The 15164-nt window shown below is 36.4% G+C and overlaps 1 protein-coding gene across 1 annotated transcript in view; it reads right to left on the reverse strand.

The window, feature by feature from the left end:
* The window catches only part of LOC105484517 (acyl-CoA binding domain containing 6), a 207645-nt gene that overhangs the window by 11805 nt on the left and 180676 nt on the right, over positions 1-15164 (reverse strand). The window contains exon 7 of the mRNA XM_011746229.3: positions 12628-12658. Within this exon, the coding sequence (XP_011744531.1) occupies positions 12628-12658 (31 nt within the window). The remainder of the gene's footprint in view (positions 1-12627; positions 12659-15164) is intronic.

The raw sequence follows: 15164 nt of genomic DNA on the forward strand, positions 1-15164 counted from the left end.
TGGCCTCCTGAAGTGCTGGGATAACAGGGATGAGCCACTGTGCCTGGCCCAAAGATAATTTTAACGAACATTTTAATTTTAAATTTCTAAAGGGTTTTATCATGAATCACTGTATACCAAATTGGATTAAAATGAAAGACAATCTCCTATAAAATACAACAAAGTTGAAGACACACTGCCTTATATCAAATAGCTGTGAAAAAAGGCTATTTATCCTGCATAGAACTAGCTACAAGACATTTATATTTTGAACAATAATGATTTGACCTTTACACTGCAGTTATTAGTCTCAACTTACTGTAAGAAACATGTAGATTTTAAAATAGGACCTTTAGCAGTATCACAGGAATAAACTTCCCATTATATAAATCTATAATACACAATAATAACTATCATGATCTGTCAGATCACGCTTGGCTCAATTCTAACCCAACAGTTACACAAGAAGATCAGGGCTAAGTAGATGTGTGCTATGGCTGAAGACACAAAAGATGGCCATCTCAGACAAAGGGACATTAATTACATTTATGCTGTATGATGATGTGACCATTCCAGTGGTGAGGTATGATATAATCTATGGGCACCAACCCATATCTTAGGTATGGAGTTTAAGAAATTAAGTTCCACATCTAGGGAACTCAACCAGCTATGAAAATGCTACCCGAGGCTAATAATAATTCCCTAACTTGACAGATGTGAATGAAATTTTAGCTCAGGTCTAACTATGATGTGAGATATAAATTTGGAATTTAAGGTTCAAAACAGTAATTCAGAGCCAGAAATATGGCATTCATATGAAAGGAGTTCTATTAACAAATGCCTGGGAGTTATGCAAAGACAGACTTACATGACAGCATAAACAACTTATAGATAAAAAAGATTGAGACTGAGTAACTTAAAGGACAGGAGTCCTTTAAACCACACAAGTACATCTTATCCTGATATGAGTAGGCCACTTGCAGTATCTCTTGGAGATTCACTGTTGAGATGCATCCATTATGTTTATGTTAGCACAGAGCCTACTTGCACATATAGTTGCCCAAAAAATAGCTATTGAAAAAATATGCTTTGTACCCCGCAATGGAATGCTGAACTACTTGAGTATATGAGTATAGGCTTCTTTTTGTATTATCTTCTCCATCTAGCGTAATGCTGGGCACTTACTATTTGCTCAAAATTCATTAGTTAATTGATTTCTCTGCCTTTGGCATCTTCAGTGAAACACAAGTCACAATGTAGAGTCGCCTTTCAGAAATGTGTACTCTGCCCACCCTTTCAAAACAGACAAAGGCAAAGAACATGAGAGAGAATCGAGGAGGAAAGGGTGCTAACATTTTACCAAATTAATGAGGGGATATACTGGTGCCCACAATGTGCTGGGAAATACAAAAACAGTCATAAGCCCATCTTGGAAAAGCTTGAGCAAGTCTATAGGGATTAGAACAGTTGCTGAATTTATGGTACCCTGGGAACCTCTATTTGTCAAGTGCCATAGAGGCAGCCCTGACACTGGCACAGGTGAAGATGAATTTCCATTCAGAGCAGTGAGCCTTCTGACTCCATTAATCCTCAGGGTTTTGATGATGAATTTCTTTCTTTTTTTATTTTATTTATTTTCACTCTAATGCCTCCTCCCACTGCCCTGTAACAGTGTGGAGGTAACAGAACAGATGGTGCTTTGCGTGGAAGACCAAGGGCTCATGAGGATACAAAGCCTGCCCACTCTGAAATCACATGACTGCACGTGCAAGGAAAAGCCTTGATTTCCCCTGGGAGACACAGATGCAATGATATTAGTATTCCCAGTGGAGGAAGAGGGGAAGGCTAACAGGCCATTTATAAGGAAGACCACACTTATACCAATATACTCTTCAGCAAGGACCATGTTTAATCACAAAATAACAGGAGGACCAATATCTGAAGATTCAAAAAAACTCAAGTAAAATATAGGCATATAAGGGTTTTAGTATGCTGCCACACAAAGCCCATTTAGAATGAACTAGTAAGGACGTATAGTAGTAGAATACTGGCCTCTAGTTAACCTGCGATTGGCTCTGACCCAGTTTTAATCGGAAGAAGCCAGGATTTACAACCTGCTTAAGGATGGAGTTTGACAACTGCTATAATCAGAAGAGCTGTCAACACAAGGACAGCTGTCAAGCCCAACCATAATTCATAAAAAATAATAGCTAAGTCCCCAAAGACATCCCCAACACTGTCTGCACTCTCTGGATTTAACGATACTTAGAGTTTTATGAAAGTTCCAAGAGTAGGTTAAGAGTCCTGAAATAAAATAAAATCAACAAATAGTAACTGACTGCCCACTAAATAAAAAGCGTTAAATAATATTAAGTGATTAAATGAATAACAAATATGCCCAGCAGATTCTCTGGCCTAATAGGTGCTTAATAAATGATTATTATTTTTATTACATGCAAGACTGTTTTGACTACCTTAAAAACTTGTAAGAATCCAGTGACCTAGTGAAAAATTATAAATTAAAAATAACCCACTCCTAAGTGATTATGAATTAAACTTAAAATAGTAATTTTTATTAAATATTCCTGAATTGTCAGAATATTTTAATTTTATATATTTGTAATGCCAGAACTTTTAGGGATATTTAGTATTTGATTATCTTGATTTTAACATATATGGCATTTGTTTTGTTCTTTCCATGATGATTAAAATAACCTGAGAGAAATAGAAGTTCTAGATCAATTTTAGGCAAGATTTCCGAATCAGGGATGATTTTTATTAATGTATAAACTCTTAGTGAACAGAAATAAAAAGATAAAAGCACACAGATAGACAGAAATATTGATATACATTTACTCCCAAGTACAGTCTTGAAAATTAGCCTTGAATCACTGACCAAGGTAACCAATAAGAAAAGATTTTTTAAAATTTCATTTGTATAAAAGATTATCTTCCACAAAATAATGTCTTCCTTAAAAAGACAGCAGGACTGTAATTATTTATGGAACTGTGAAAAGAGGTCTGGATGTAGAATCAGAAGACCTGTACAAGTGTCTTGGCTCTGCTACCTACACTTTGGATTACCATGTCAAGGTAACATCTCTGAACTGTAGTTTTTCATCTAAAAATGGGAGAAGGCAGTACCTAGCTCAAACATTTGTAGAAAAGGCTAAATGAGATTTTACACAGAAACAATAACATCGCTACTGTACATCTACCTAGGTTTAGACTTTCTTGGTGTCTGTATACTTTTTAAAGAGTATAAAATGTACACAGAAGAGTACCAAAATCATATACAATTGAGCCTTGAACAACATGGGGTTAGGCGTGCCTACTCCACATGAATTAGAAAAGCCACATATAACTGCTGACTCTCCAAAAACATAACTACTAATATTCTATAGCTGACTAGAAGCCTTATCAGTAACAGAAACTGTCAATTAACACATATTTTGTATGTTATATGTCTTCTTAACAATATGATAAGCCATAGAAAAGAAAATGTTATTAGGAAAATCATAAAATACATGTATAGTACCTGTACTGTATTTATTGATGCTGTATGTTTATGTTGCCTGTTTCCAAGATGAATCATCTGTCTGAAATGGTGGCAACTGCGGTGGCAGAACTCAAGTTATGGTACATATCAAGCAACTTAACTTTTTCTTGTAATGTCATACTTCTCTTCTCGGGAGCACTTTCAACATCACTAGTGGCATTTTGTATGGGCCTCCTTGTGTTATTCAAGGTTTATCGTAGTGTACTAACACACAAAAATACACAAGAACTGCGAGATCACTTTTTTATTGTGATACACAATTTACTGGAGAGACAAACTGCTCATGTAGAGATGACCAGCATCACCTGACACTTTAAGCACAGACTGGCAACACTTGAGCTCACTGTAATAGCAACAGGAGGTGTACACAAAATTATTACAGTAGAACAGTATGTACTACAGTTAATTTTATGCAGTTATGATTTAATATTGCATCTTTAGATTTGTTTACATTTGTCTCAAATTTGAATGGTGCCATGAATGGTCTGTGTTTATGTGTATAAGTTTTGATAAATTTTAACTTTTCATAATATGTTTGTGTATATTTTATGATGGTAAATGAAACAGACTAGTATCTACATATATTTTATGCATTCATCATGTAAGTAACTTTTCCTTAATTTTTTTGATATTTCTAGGATGCAAAATTGAGTTTTTTTCAAGTTGTCGCAAATCTCTGAAATATTTTCCAATATATTTATTAAAAAAAAAAACCCTGCATATAAGTGGACCCACACAGTTCACACCTATGTTGTTCAAGGATCAACTGTATATAAATTTTTTTAAGGAAATTTATCCATGTGACTAGCACATATCAACAATCCGATCATTATTAGACTTTCAGAAGCACCCGTGCCCTGTTAACCCCTTCTAGTTGCCTGTTACCTGCTTACTTCATCCAAGGTAATCATTATCCCCTTTACTAATGCTAGAGATAAGTTTTTCCCATTTGTGACCTTTATATAAATGGAAACCATACTGTATGTACTGTTTTGTGTCTGGCATCTCAGCTCAATAGCATGCGTAAGATTCATTTATGTTATTGCGTGTAGATGCAGCTCATTCTCATTGCTGTACAGTATTCCACCACATGAATATCACAGATTATTACTAACCAGAGCTCATAATTCCTGAATCTGAAGATCCCAATGTTTAAATCAATTCTAGGAATTATTAGTAAATATTTCGTCAAATATTAATTTTTCCCAATCTCTCCTTCTGGAACTCCTATTAAAAATACTGAACTTGGCTGTTATCCAAAAGACAAGCAATAACAAATGCTGGTGAGGATGTGGAGAAAAGGGAGCCCTTGTACACTATTGGTGGGAATGTACGTTAGTATAATCACTATGGAGAACAGTTTGGAGCTTCCTCAAAAAACTGAAAATAGAGCTACTATACGATCCAGCAATCCCAATCCTGGGTATATACCCTAAAAAAGGAAATCAGCATATCAAAGAGATATCTGCACTGCCACGTTTGTTGCAGCACTATTCACAATAGCCAAGATTTGGAAGCAACCTAAGTGTCCATCAACAGATGAATGGATAAAGAAAATGTGATACATATGCACAATGGAGGACTATTCAGCCATAAAAAAGAGTGAGATTCTGTCATCTGCAACAACATGGATGAACTGAAGGTCATTATGTTAAGTGAAATAAGCCAGGAACAGAAGGGCAAACTTCACATATTCTCACTTATTTGTGGGGGCTAAAAATAAAAATGGAAGCTATGTAGATAGAGAGTGGAGGGATGGTTACGAGAGGCTGGGAAGGGTTGTAGGGACATGGGGGTGGAAATGGGGATGGTTAATGGGTACAAAAAAAATTTTTACAAAGAAAAAGACCCAGTATTTGACAGCACAACAGGATGACTATAGTCAATAATAATTTAATTGTATGCTTCAAAATAACTAAAAGATTGTTTGTAACACAAAGGATAAATGCTTGAGGGAATAGATACCCCATTTATCATGATGTGATTATTACACATGGGATCCCTGTATCAAAGTATCTCATGTACTCCATAAATATGTATCTACTATGCACCCACAAAAATTAAATATAAAAAAATTAGGCTAGGTACAGTGGCTCATGCCTGCAATGTCAGCACTTTGGGAGGTCAAGGCAGGCTGATCACTTGAGGCCAGGAGTTTGAGACCAGCCTGTTCAACATGGTGAAACCCCGTCTCTACTAAAAACACAAAAACTAGCTGGGTGTGGTGGCTGGCGCATGCCTGTAGTCCCAGCTACTCTGGAGGGTGAGGCAGGAGAATCACTTGAACCCGAGAGGCGAAGGGGGCAGTGAGTCGAGAACACACCACTGCACTCCAGCCTGGGTGACAGAGCTAGACTCTGTCTCAAAAAACAAATTAAGATAAATAAATGCTGAACTTTCTTGATCCACTCTTAATGTCTCTTTACATTTATAATTTCTTTACCTTTCTGTGCTGCCTTTTTGGCAATTTCTTTAGACAAATCTTTTCACCAATTTTTTTTTTTAACTTGTGTCAATTCTTCACTTTAACCTATCCATTGTAAATTTTTTTTTTTTCATAGTTCTATTTGGTTCTCTTTCAAATCTGCCTGTTCTTTTTTGGAATGCCTTGTTCTTGTGTTTTTGATTCCTTCATTTTATACAGACTTAGTCTGATCATTTTTATCCAACTTTTACTGAAGTTCCTCAAAGTCTATTACTATAGTTTACTGTGTCTGCTGACATTCACTCAAGTGTATTTTGTAATTTTGGATTGTGAACTTATTATCAGTGGGGCTTCATTCTGGAGGAACTTTGTACTGTATAGGTTGAAGATGTGTTTCTCAAGAGAAGTTTAGCATTCATCAGCTTGGTACACTTATGTTAATTTCTTGACTTGAGGATTCCTGAGATAATCAGAATATAAATGTGAACCCCAAACTTATAGGGCTTTTGTTTCCACCCAAATGCTAGTCTGAAGCAGAGAAGCTTCTCTGTCTTCTTTTTTACCAACAGGCCAACTTGTTCTAATCTCTACCCCTTTGCCTCCTCTTTTAAACCAAGGATATATATAGCCTTTTGAAGGTCCTGGCTCATGTGCAAGATCTCAGTTTTGAGTCCTGATTACTTCTAGTTCAAGAGGCCTCATTTCCAGGTTGCACTGGCATTGAAATCCAAGCCCAGAGTTCTCCCAGATATGGTGTTTGCTCACCCATTTACCGCTATAGATACTGGGTTCTTTATTGGGTGGGAAGTAAAGGAATCTGGGGACATCTCTTATCTTAAAAAGAATGTTTGATGTATTTTATCTAGCAAATAGTAGGCATTCAAATATTTGTTGAATGAATGAAATATAATTAAGAAGGTGTATCATATTCATAGTACTAATAGAACCTATGACACTTAAATTTAAAATAATTTAATTTTTGAACAGATGATATATGCATATAGGTCCAATACAGAAGTTATAAAAGGGTTTACAGAAAAAGGTTTTCATCTTATTCTTGTATTCTAGCCCCACAGCTCCTCTTCCCCAAGGCAATTAACATTATTAGCTTTTTATGTATCCTCCCAGAGATATATATTTACTAGCAAGTATGTATAGATATATTCATGGCAGCACACTAGATACACTGTGCTAAACCTTAATCTTTTTGTTCAACAATATATGTTATGAGATTTTTCTGTACCAGTACATAAAGAAAATGGAGCTTATTTGAACCCAGTCAGAAATGCCTTTTGAAAAATCCCTACCCTGTTGCTATCTATAAATGCATTTTAAATACATCAAACTTAAATGGACACATTCCTACATCCATAAAGGCATTCACTCCTAATGGTTAACTAGGGATGACAGAGTGACTCATCTAAATTCTCAAGGGCACATTCAATCTGGTTTAGCTGTTGCTACAGTTTCTGAAAGGGAGAAATGAAAGGAAAACACAGCACATGTCACAGAGAAGGCACTGAAAAGCATCTGAATGAGGGAATGAAAGAAGGAAGAAGGGGCTGGAAATAAGAGCTGATTCAGCAGGGCATGTGGATGCATTGGCAGTGGTTGTCTTTATAAAATATTTTGGAGTAAAAGAAGGCTGGCCTCTCGAAGCAAGGCATCAGGAAAAATGAGTAGCCTTGAATTTTGTGCTAAAGACCTCACAACCACTGTGAAGAGTTTATTTTCCCTCTTTTTTGACTCTCCGGTTATTTGACTTAAGCCTGGTTATCTCAGATTGCAATCATAGCTGTGGGGATGGCTGAGACAAATTTCTTCTGGGTGGAAAATCAGGGTTTAGAGCAGCTAGCTCTTGATAATACAGGAGGAGTCCTATCACAGAAATACTATATAAATATGTTTGAAGAGTAAGTGATGTGAATGCTGTGGAAGGAGGTATGGGAAAGCATTAATTTTTGTCTTTTCCTAGTAAATACAGACATACAGGTTTGAATTTCCAGTTCCCTTAGGCAAGCTTGTTAATCCCTTCGATTTTAGGTTGCCTCATTTATAAAAAACAGTAACTACTACATATGCTTTGGGAGGCTGACATGGGAAAATTGGTGGAGGCCAAGAGTTTGAGACCAGCCTGGGCTAGATCCTGTCTCAACAAAAATAAAATAACTTAGCCAGGTGTGGTGGTGCATGCCTGTAGTCCCAGCTGCTTGGGAGGCTGAGGTGGGAGGATAGCTCAAGCCCAGGAGTTCAAGGCTGCAGTGAGCCATGATTGCGCCACTACACTCTAGCCTGGGTGACAAGAGTGAGACACCGGCTCACAAACAAAGAAACCCTACTACAGGTATATTTATAGACAGGAGCTTACAGATTAAATAGTTTATTATTTTACTATTTTATATACTCATTTTAATGGTTCTTTCAAAGGCATTTGATACCATAAAATATGTATTTGTATATGCATATATGTATATATGTGCAATTTCAATGAACAAATATTGCAAGCATGGCATGCAGAGGAATAGAGGCTAATAAAACAAGCTGTTGACTACTACAAATATGCTGCAATAAATGTTCTAAATCATGTTTCATTATACACATGTTCAGGAGTTTTTCTCTGGTATATGTCTAGAACTAGAATTACTGGGTTGTAGAGTATGTGTACCTTCAACTTTACTAAATCTTACTAAACTGATCTCAAAATGGCTGTATGTAACAGCTGACACTCTTATCAGCACTGTATGAGAATTCTTGTTGTTTTATAGCCTAATATTAATATTTGTAGACATTTACATGTTGCCAGTCTGATCAGTATGAAGTTGTATCTAAATGTTTTAATCTGCATTCCCCAATTAATTACTGTTGGGAGACAATTCTTGAAGGGTCTCTTGCATTTCTGCACGTCTTATGTACAAAGGTACATAAGGTACAAAGGTACATAAGATGTGCAGAAGACATAAGACAGCTTTTGTTCTAGACTAACTTTCAAGGATGTTTGTGTAATGAACAGATTTGACAACAGAGATAGTGTTTCTTTCCAGAACAGAGGGCAGGTTTGTTTACCATCCAGAATAATAAACATAATACCTCCTCCTGAGCAAAGGTTTGCTTGCAGCCCTAATCTTATAAAAGATTAGAGTTCCCTAAGATCACGATTCCTAAGCCATGACACACGGTGAATGCAGTATCTACGTGGACCTCTCTGCGTCGCTTTGGTGGGACTTTGGAGGCAAGAGGAAATGACAAAAACATGAAGCTTATGCTGCTTGCTGTGCCATGGATAATAAAGTCTTTTGTCTCTGATTCAAAAGTTTTGTGTCTTTTGCCAGCAACCATGAAACAGTCAGGCCAACTTGCTAGCTTGTAAGCAAAATACAATCTCACACGATTCATAGTTCTTTCTTTTTTACTCTTACTTTTTTTTTTTGAGATAGGGTCTTACTCTGTCAAGCAGGTTGGAGTGCAGTGGCATAATCACAACTCACTGCAGCCTCCAACTCCTGGATTCAAATGATTTTCCTGCCTCAGCCTCCCAAGTAGTTGGGATCGTATTTGCCCAGGACAGCCTTAGCAAAAGGTAGCTGGAGGCAAGGTGGAAAATGTTTGTCCTGCTTCTCCCAGGAAGAAAGTCCTCTGACTAGGAGCTGGGAGGAGAGGGAGCTCGTGTTCCTGGCATTGTGGAGTGGAGTCTCCACATCACTGAGCTGGGAAGAGAGAATGGAGGGAGTGATCTTGGTTCAAATACCACAAAGTTTTCCTTCCTACCAAATTTTTGTAGATTTTCTTGAATAGATGTCTCTTCATTTGCTTTTTGTCCTTAGTACCATTTCCAGAAGCTATTAAATGTCTATAGTTCCAAAAATAATTTTTACCAGTTTGACAAGGGAGCTTATCAGTGCAGCTTCTCACATTGTCATGTTGGAAGTCAGTCTCTGCCTTCATTATCATAGCTGTAAAATAACATCTTGATATTTGGAAGAACAAGTCTTTCTTTCTTGCTTTTCTTCAAATTGCCTTAGCTATTCCTGGCTCCTTTATCTTCCATTTGAATTTTAGGGCAAGTTTGTTAAACTCCACAAAGTATCTGCTGGAATTCTTATGAAGATTCTCTGTATTTGTAGTTTGACTTGGCAGAAATGATCTTTATGAAATCAAGTCTTCCCATTCATTAACACGGATTATTTCTCCTTCTGCTTAGGTCCTTTAAAAATGTCTTTTAAAAATTGTATTTTTTTCTATGATGGTTTTACATGCCTTTTGTTAGGTTGAGTCCTAGGATTTTGTTGCTACTGTAAATAATATTGGAAAAATGTTTAAAAAATTTTTTACCTTTTTACACTAATGTTTAAGACTGAACTTAAAAAACTAATGCATTCAGCATCCTTGCTAAATTGCATAGTTTTTATAATTTGTAGAGTTTCTTGGATTTCTATGTAGCTAACTGTATTGCTTGAGAATGATGATGATTTTGTTTTATCCATCTCATGTACCTTTTATTTATTTTGTTTTTCATTTTGTGTTATCTACAATTCTAATACAGTATTGAAGAGAAACAGTTATGGTATGCATTTTTTCTTGTTTTGGATTTTAAAGAAAATGCTTCACACATCCCATCTTTAATAATAATGTTTGCTCTGGGTTTTTGATAAGTAAATCAGGCCATAGAAGTCTCCTTCTATCCCTAGTTTAAGAGCTTTTATCATAAAAATAATTAACTAACATTTATTGAGTATATGCCAGGTGTCAGACATTGTTCTAAGCACTTTACACAGATTAACTCATTCTAACAAATCTCTGAGGTTACTATCCCCATTTCATCATGAGTAAACTGAGGTACAGGGTAAGTGAAGTATTTTGTCCAAGGTCAGGGGTAGAACTAGAATTTGAACCCAGAAGTCTGACTTATGAGCAGTCTTAACTACTTTTCTCTACCGCTCTTAAAACGAGTGTTGAACATCCTCAAACGCTTTTTTCTGCATTTCATTTGATCATGTGGTTTTTTACCTAATTTGCTGATGTGGAAGGTTACATTAATAGATTTTTTAAATGTTAAGTCATCCTTGAATTCCTGGGATGAACTCAACTTGGTCAGCACATACCTTTCTTTCTTTTAAAAATATATTGATGAATTTCATTTGCTAATATTTTATTTAGGATTTTTGCATCTATGCTCAAAAGTGAGATTGACTCACAATTTTCCTTTCTCCTCCTGGTTTTGGTAACCAGGTTATGCTAGATAAACTCATAAGTGAGTTAAGGCTGGTAGTTGGTGACAGACATTTCAACCTCAATTATTAGGCTGACATATATAGGTAGTATAATAGCTAGTCCAATAGGTTAAGACTCCTAGATAGCACAGCGAGGTTTCTCCAGAATCATCCATCCAGAATGATTTTGCTTTTGTTTCCGTCAAGCATCTCAGAGACACTATCAGCTTGAAATACCTTAGTTGACTTTTTAGCTTGGGATTTTTGAACACTTAAGTGCAAATTTAAAGTCCAAAGCAGTAGACAAAAGTGTCCAGGGCCATCTGAGCCACTTGTTACTGAATGGCAGTCTAAGACTGCCAAGACTGACAAGTGTATTCCCTCCCAAAAGGTTGATCCATAATCTGGTTTAAATATTGATGGCTGTCTTTCATTCAGCCATATTCACACCCAAATAGAATCTTTTTTTTTGGAGATGGGGTCTGTGTTGCTCAGGCTGGCCTCAAACTCCTGGATTTGAGTGATCCTCCTGCCTCAGCTTCCTGAGTAGCGGGGACTACAGACGTGCACCACTGCGCCCAACTCTATGCAGAATCTTTAAATTATATTTACTAGGACTTTACATTTTACAAAATACTGTAATATCTTTTATCTCACTGAATTTACCAAGCAGCTCTCTAAGAGCCATATTATTTCCATCTTACAGATTTTTTTCTATTTTACAGATTACTTAAGCTAATCAGTTAGTAGGAGAAATTAGTTAAAAAATCAAATTTCTTTTTCTTCAATTAGATCAAGAAAATATTTCTTGTAGGAGAAATGCTAGATTCTATAGTGACAATGATTAACATCTTTCTTGTCACTCATGAATAGAACTAAGAATGAAATAATGAATTTTCAAAGTGGGGCTGGAGGGGTCTCCATTTCTGTTGCTAGTATAGAAACAATTTATTATAAATGTGACCATAAGAATTTTAATATATCTTCAACTTACTAAGTTATTAATACTGTTTTTTTGTTTTGTTGTGTTTTTGAGATGGAGTCTCACTCTGTCACCCAGGCTGGAGTGCAGTGGTGCGATCTCAGCTCACTACAACCTCCCCCTCCCAGGTTCAAGCGATTCTCCCAACTCAGCCTCCTGAGTAGCTGGGATTACAGGCGCCTGCCACCAGGCCTGGCTAATTTTTGTATTTTTAGTAGAGACAGGGTTTCAGCATGTTGGCCAGGCTGGTCTTGAACTCCCGACCTCAAGTGATCCGCCTGCCTCAGCCTCCCAATGTGCTGGGATTACAGGTGTGAGCCACTGCGTGCGGCCTAATACATTTTTCAAACAAAAAGTTACTGTATCTCTGCTAGCTGCCAGGTACTTATCTAAGCACTACATAGGAATGGACAAAGTTGAAATAAACAGAGAAGATGTTCAAATATGATTACATAATAATTTAGAAACTTCTTACCATAATGTAGAGCTGTTTGGCCTTCATTGTCCTATAAAAGAAACAAATAATATATTTTAGAAGTCTAAGTAATTGCAAAAGTATGAAAGTACATAAACTGTAGCAAATTTATCTGATAAGCCAAAGTTCCATAGGTTTATCAGACTTACGAAAAGAAGTCAGTTATCTGAGCTTCACAGTCACTTTTGACCAAGCTCACCATCCTGAAGAATAAAGAATGATAACTTGTGCACTGTAGCAGCTACAATGGAGTAACAGGATAACCAGTCACTCCAGATATCTGCAGGTAATAATCCAAAGGGAAATTCTTAAAGTGAGGTAGTTTGGTCACCTAGTACATGGCAGAAACATTGACACTATATCTCATTTATCTTGGCCAGTATTACGATTTTTTTTTTTTCTAAGCTTGTCCCCAAATCTATCTAGCGAGTCTGTGATTTACAGTGGATAGCCTTTTATCTCTTTTCAAAGACTCACAAATTCCAGGCTAATAACATTAGGTTTCCTAACCAGATCAAATATCATAAAGTAATGTGATTTCAAAGCATACAAAGTCCCAGAAGTTGTTAAGAAAGCCAAAAGTTGCCATAGAATACTTAGGAAATTCCAACATTTCAGTTAATTATTTTCCTTTAAAACCAAGAAAACTATATATACTATATATATATATGCTATAATTGTAGCGCAGTTGAGTACTTTTTAGCAAGCCACCTCTTAAATTGAGAGCAGCTAATCACATTACATGAGCAACAAATAATCAAAGTACACAAGTGAAAAGTAGAATTTAGTAATTAACTTCATAAGCACTTTGTAGTATGCATGGCCATCATGCCCCTGGTAATTAAGAATAAATGTGAAACTGTTAATCTGAATAACTTGGAAAGGGTGACGTTATGCCAACCAAACTATTCTTGGGTACCCATATCTGCTTTTCCCACTTCCTAACAGCTGAATGTAGGGGTGGAGGTTGGTTCTGGAACTTTTTGGTAATGGGTCTCCCTGTTAATCTCCTAGAAAGAAAAGCAAGAAGCTGCCATAGAGAACTTATTTTATGGTTCAGATAGGTAGTAAGAAAAAAGTCATGGCAGGGGGACAACCTTGAGGCAATGTGGTTTGTTTTCCTACTGTGGAATGAAGTTCTGATTGTATTTGGAGGTAAGGTGCTTATTACATGGGTGAGAGGAGATATAAAGAAGTAATTCTGGCAGGAAGTCGGCATAGGGTACACTTGGCTAAGGTGCAACTATGGCTAAGTTTGGGATGTCCAGGAAGCAACATAAAGATAATAAACTCTAAGAAAAGTAAAAGATGGAAAGCAGCATGAAAAAGAAAGCACAGGAGATCATTTTTGCCTACTTTTTTTTCTTGTCTTTTTAGATACAACCTTTATCTTGCTCCCCTTTGACTTGCCCTGCCCTTCAGATTAAGGACAGGTAGGGGAAGAGAGCTAAGGCAGCTATCATGAATAGTATCTGAGTGATTCTTATGCAGGGCAGCCTGACAATGTGAAGTTCTGCTCCAGAGAATGTGGTCTTGATTGGGAAAGCTAAGGGTAATTTCGAAAGAACAGTACTGACCATTATGGCTTAAGACTCATATCTATATTTGTCAGTTTCCAATGTTAATCAATAAAAGTGTGTGTGTGTATGTGCACGCACACACACACATGCAAACACCTGATGAGTTTATACATTCACATTTATAGTTTAAATGTGAATGTCCTGCATTAGAAAGCAATTTCAGAAAGAGCTTAATCTACTGCAATTTCAGGATTCTACTTAGGCATCCATCATGCAAGGCTGTATTTTCCACAATTACATATCTTTAGAAAGCATAGTTCTTTCACTATTTGTGCATAACTTTCATGTTTAATCACTGTGTTCATATATACTCAAAGTTCATTTCCTTTCAATTTCTAATTCTTCATCTTCACTATGCAGATGGAAGAAAGCATAATTAATTTCTTTTAATCATATTTACCAGTGAATACTAAATCTATATCTCTACCTCAATTTCTAATTAATTAATTAAAAATAGTTACTGAGCTCCAATTATGTTCCAGTCACTGTTCTAGGCACTGGAAACAATGAGATGAATGAGACAGAGAAGGTCTCTAATGTTATAAATCTTATGTTGTAGTGGCTAGGGAATCAATAAGCAAATAAATACATTTAACACTAGGAAGTGATGAGTATACTGGAAAACAATCAAAAGAGTAAGAGACTAGATTGATGTGGGGTGCTATTTTAGGTAGAAAGGACAGAGGACCCTATAAGAAGGTATGTTTACACAGAGAACTGGGGAAGATACTAAGGTGGTCATGCAACCCAAAATGGGCAAATCACAGCACTGGTCATCTTCCTTGTCTGAAAGTATGCAAGTTACTCAAGCCAAGCCAATTAGTTTTCTTTCAAAATTTTTCAAAATGGAGCTATAAGATAGAAGTGTGTGCACACAGAAGGTTCTTTCCTCTCTGATCAAAAGTAAAGGGTGCAACCCTGTAAATATGTACAATTATTATGTGTCAATTTTTTAAA

Source organism: Macaca nemestrina, chromosome 1 (genome assembly GCF_043159975.1).
Source record: "Macaca nemestrina isolate mMacNem1 chromosome 1, mMacNem.hap1, whole genome shotgun sequence".
NCBI classification, from domain to species: Eukaryota; Metazoa; Chordata; class Mammalia; order Primates; family Cercopithecidae; genus Macaca; species Macaca nemestrina.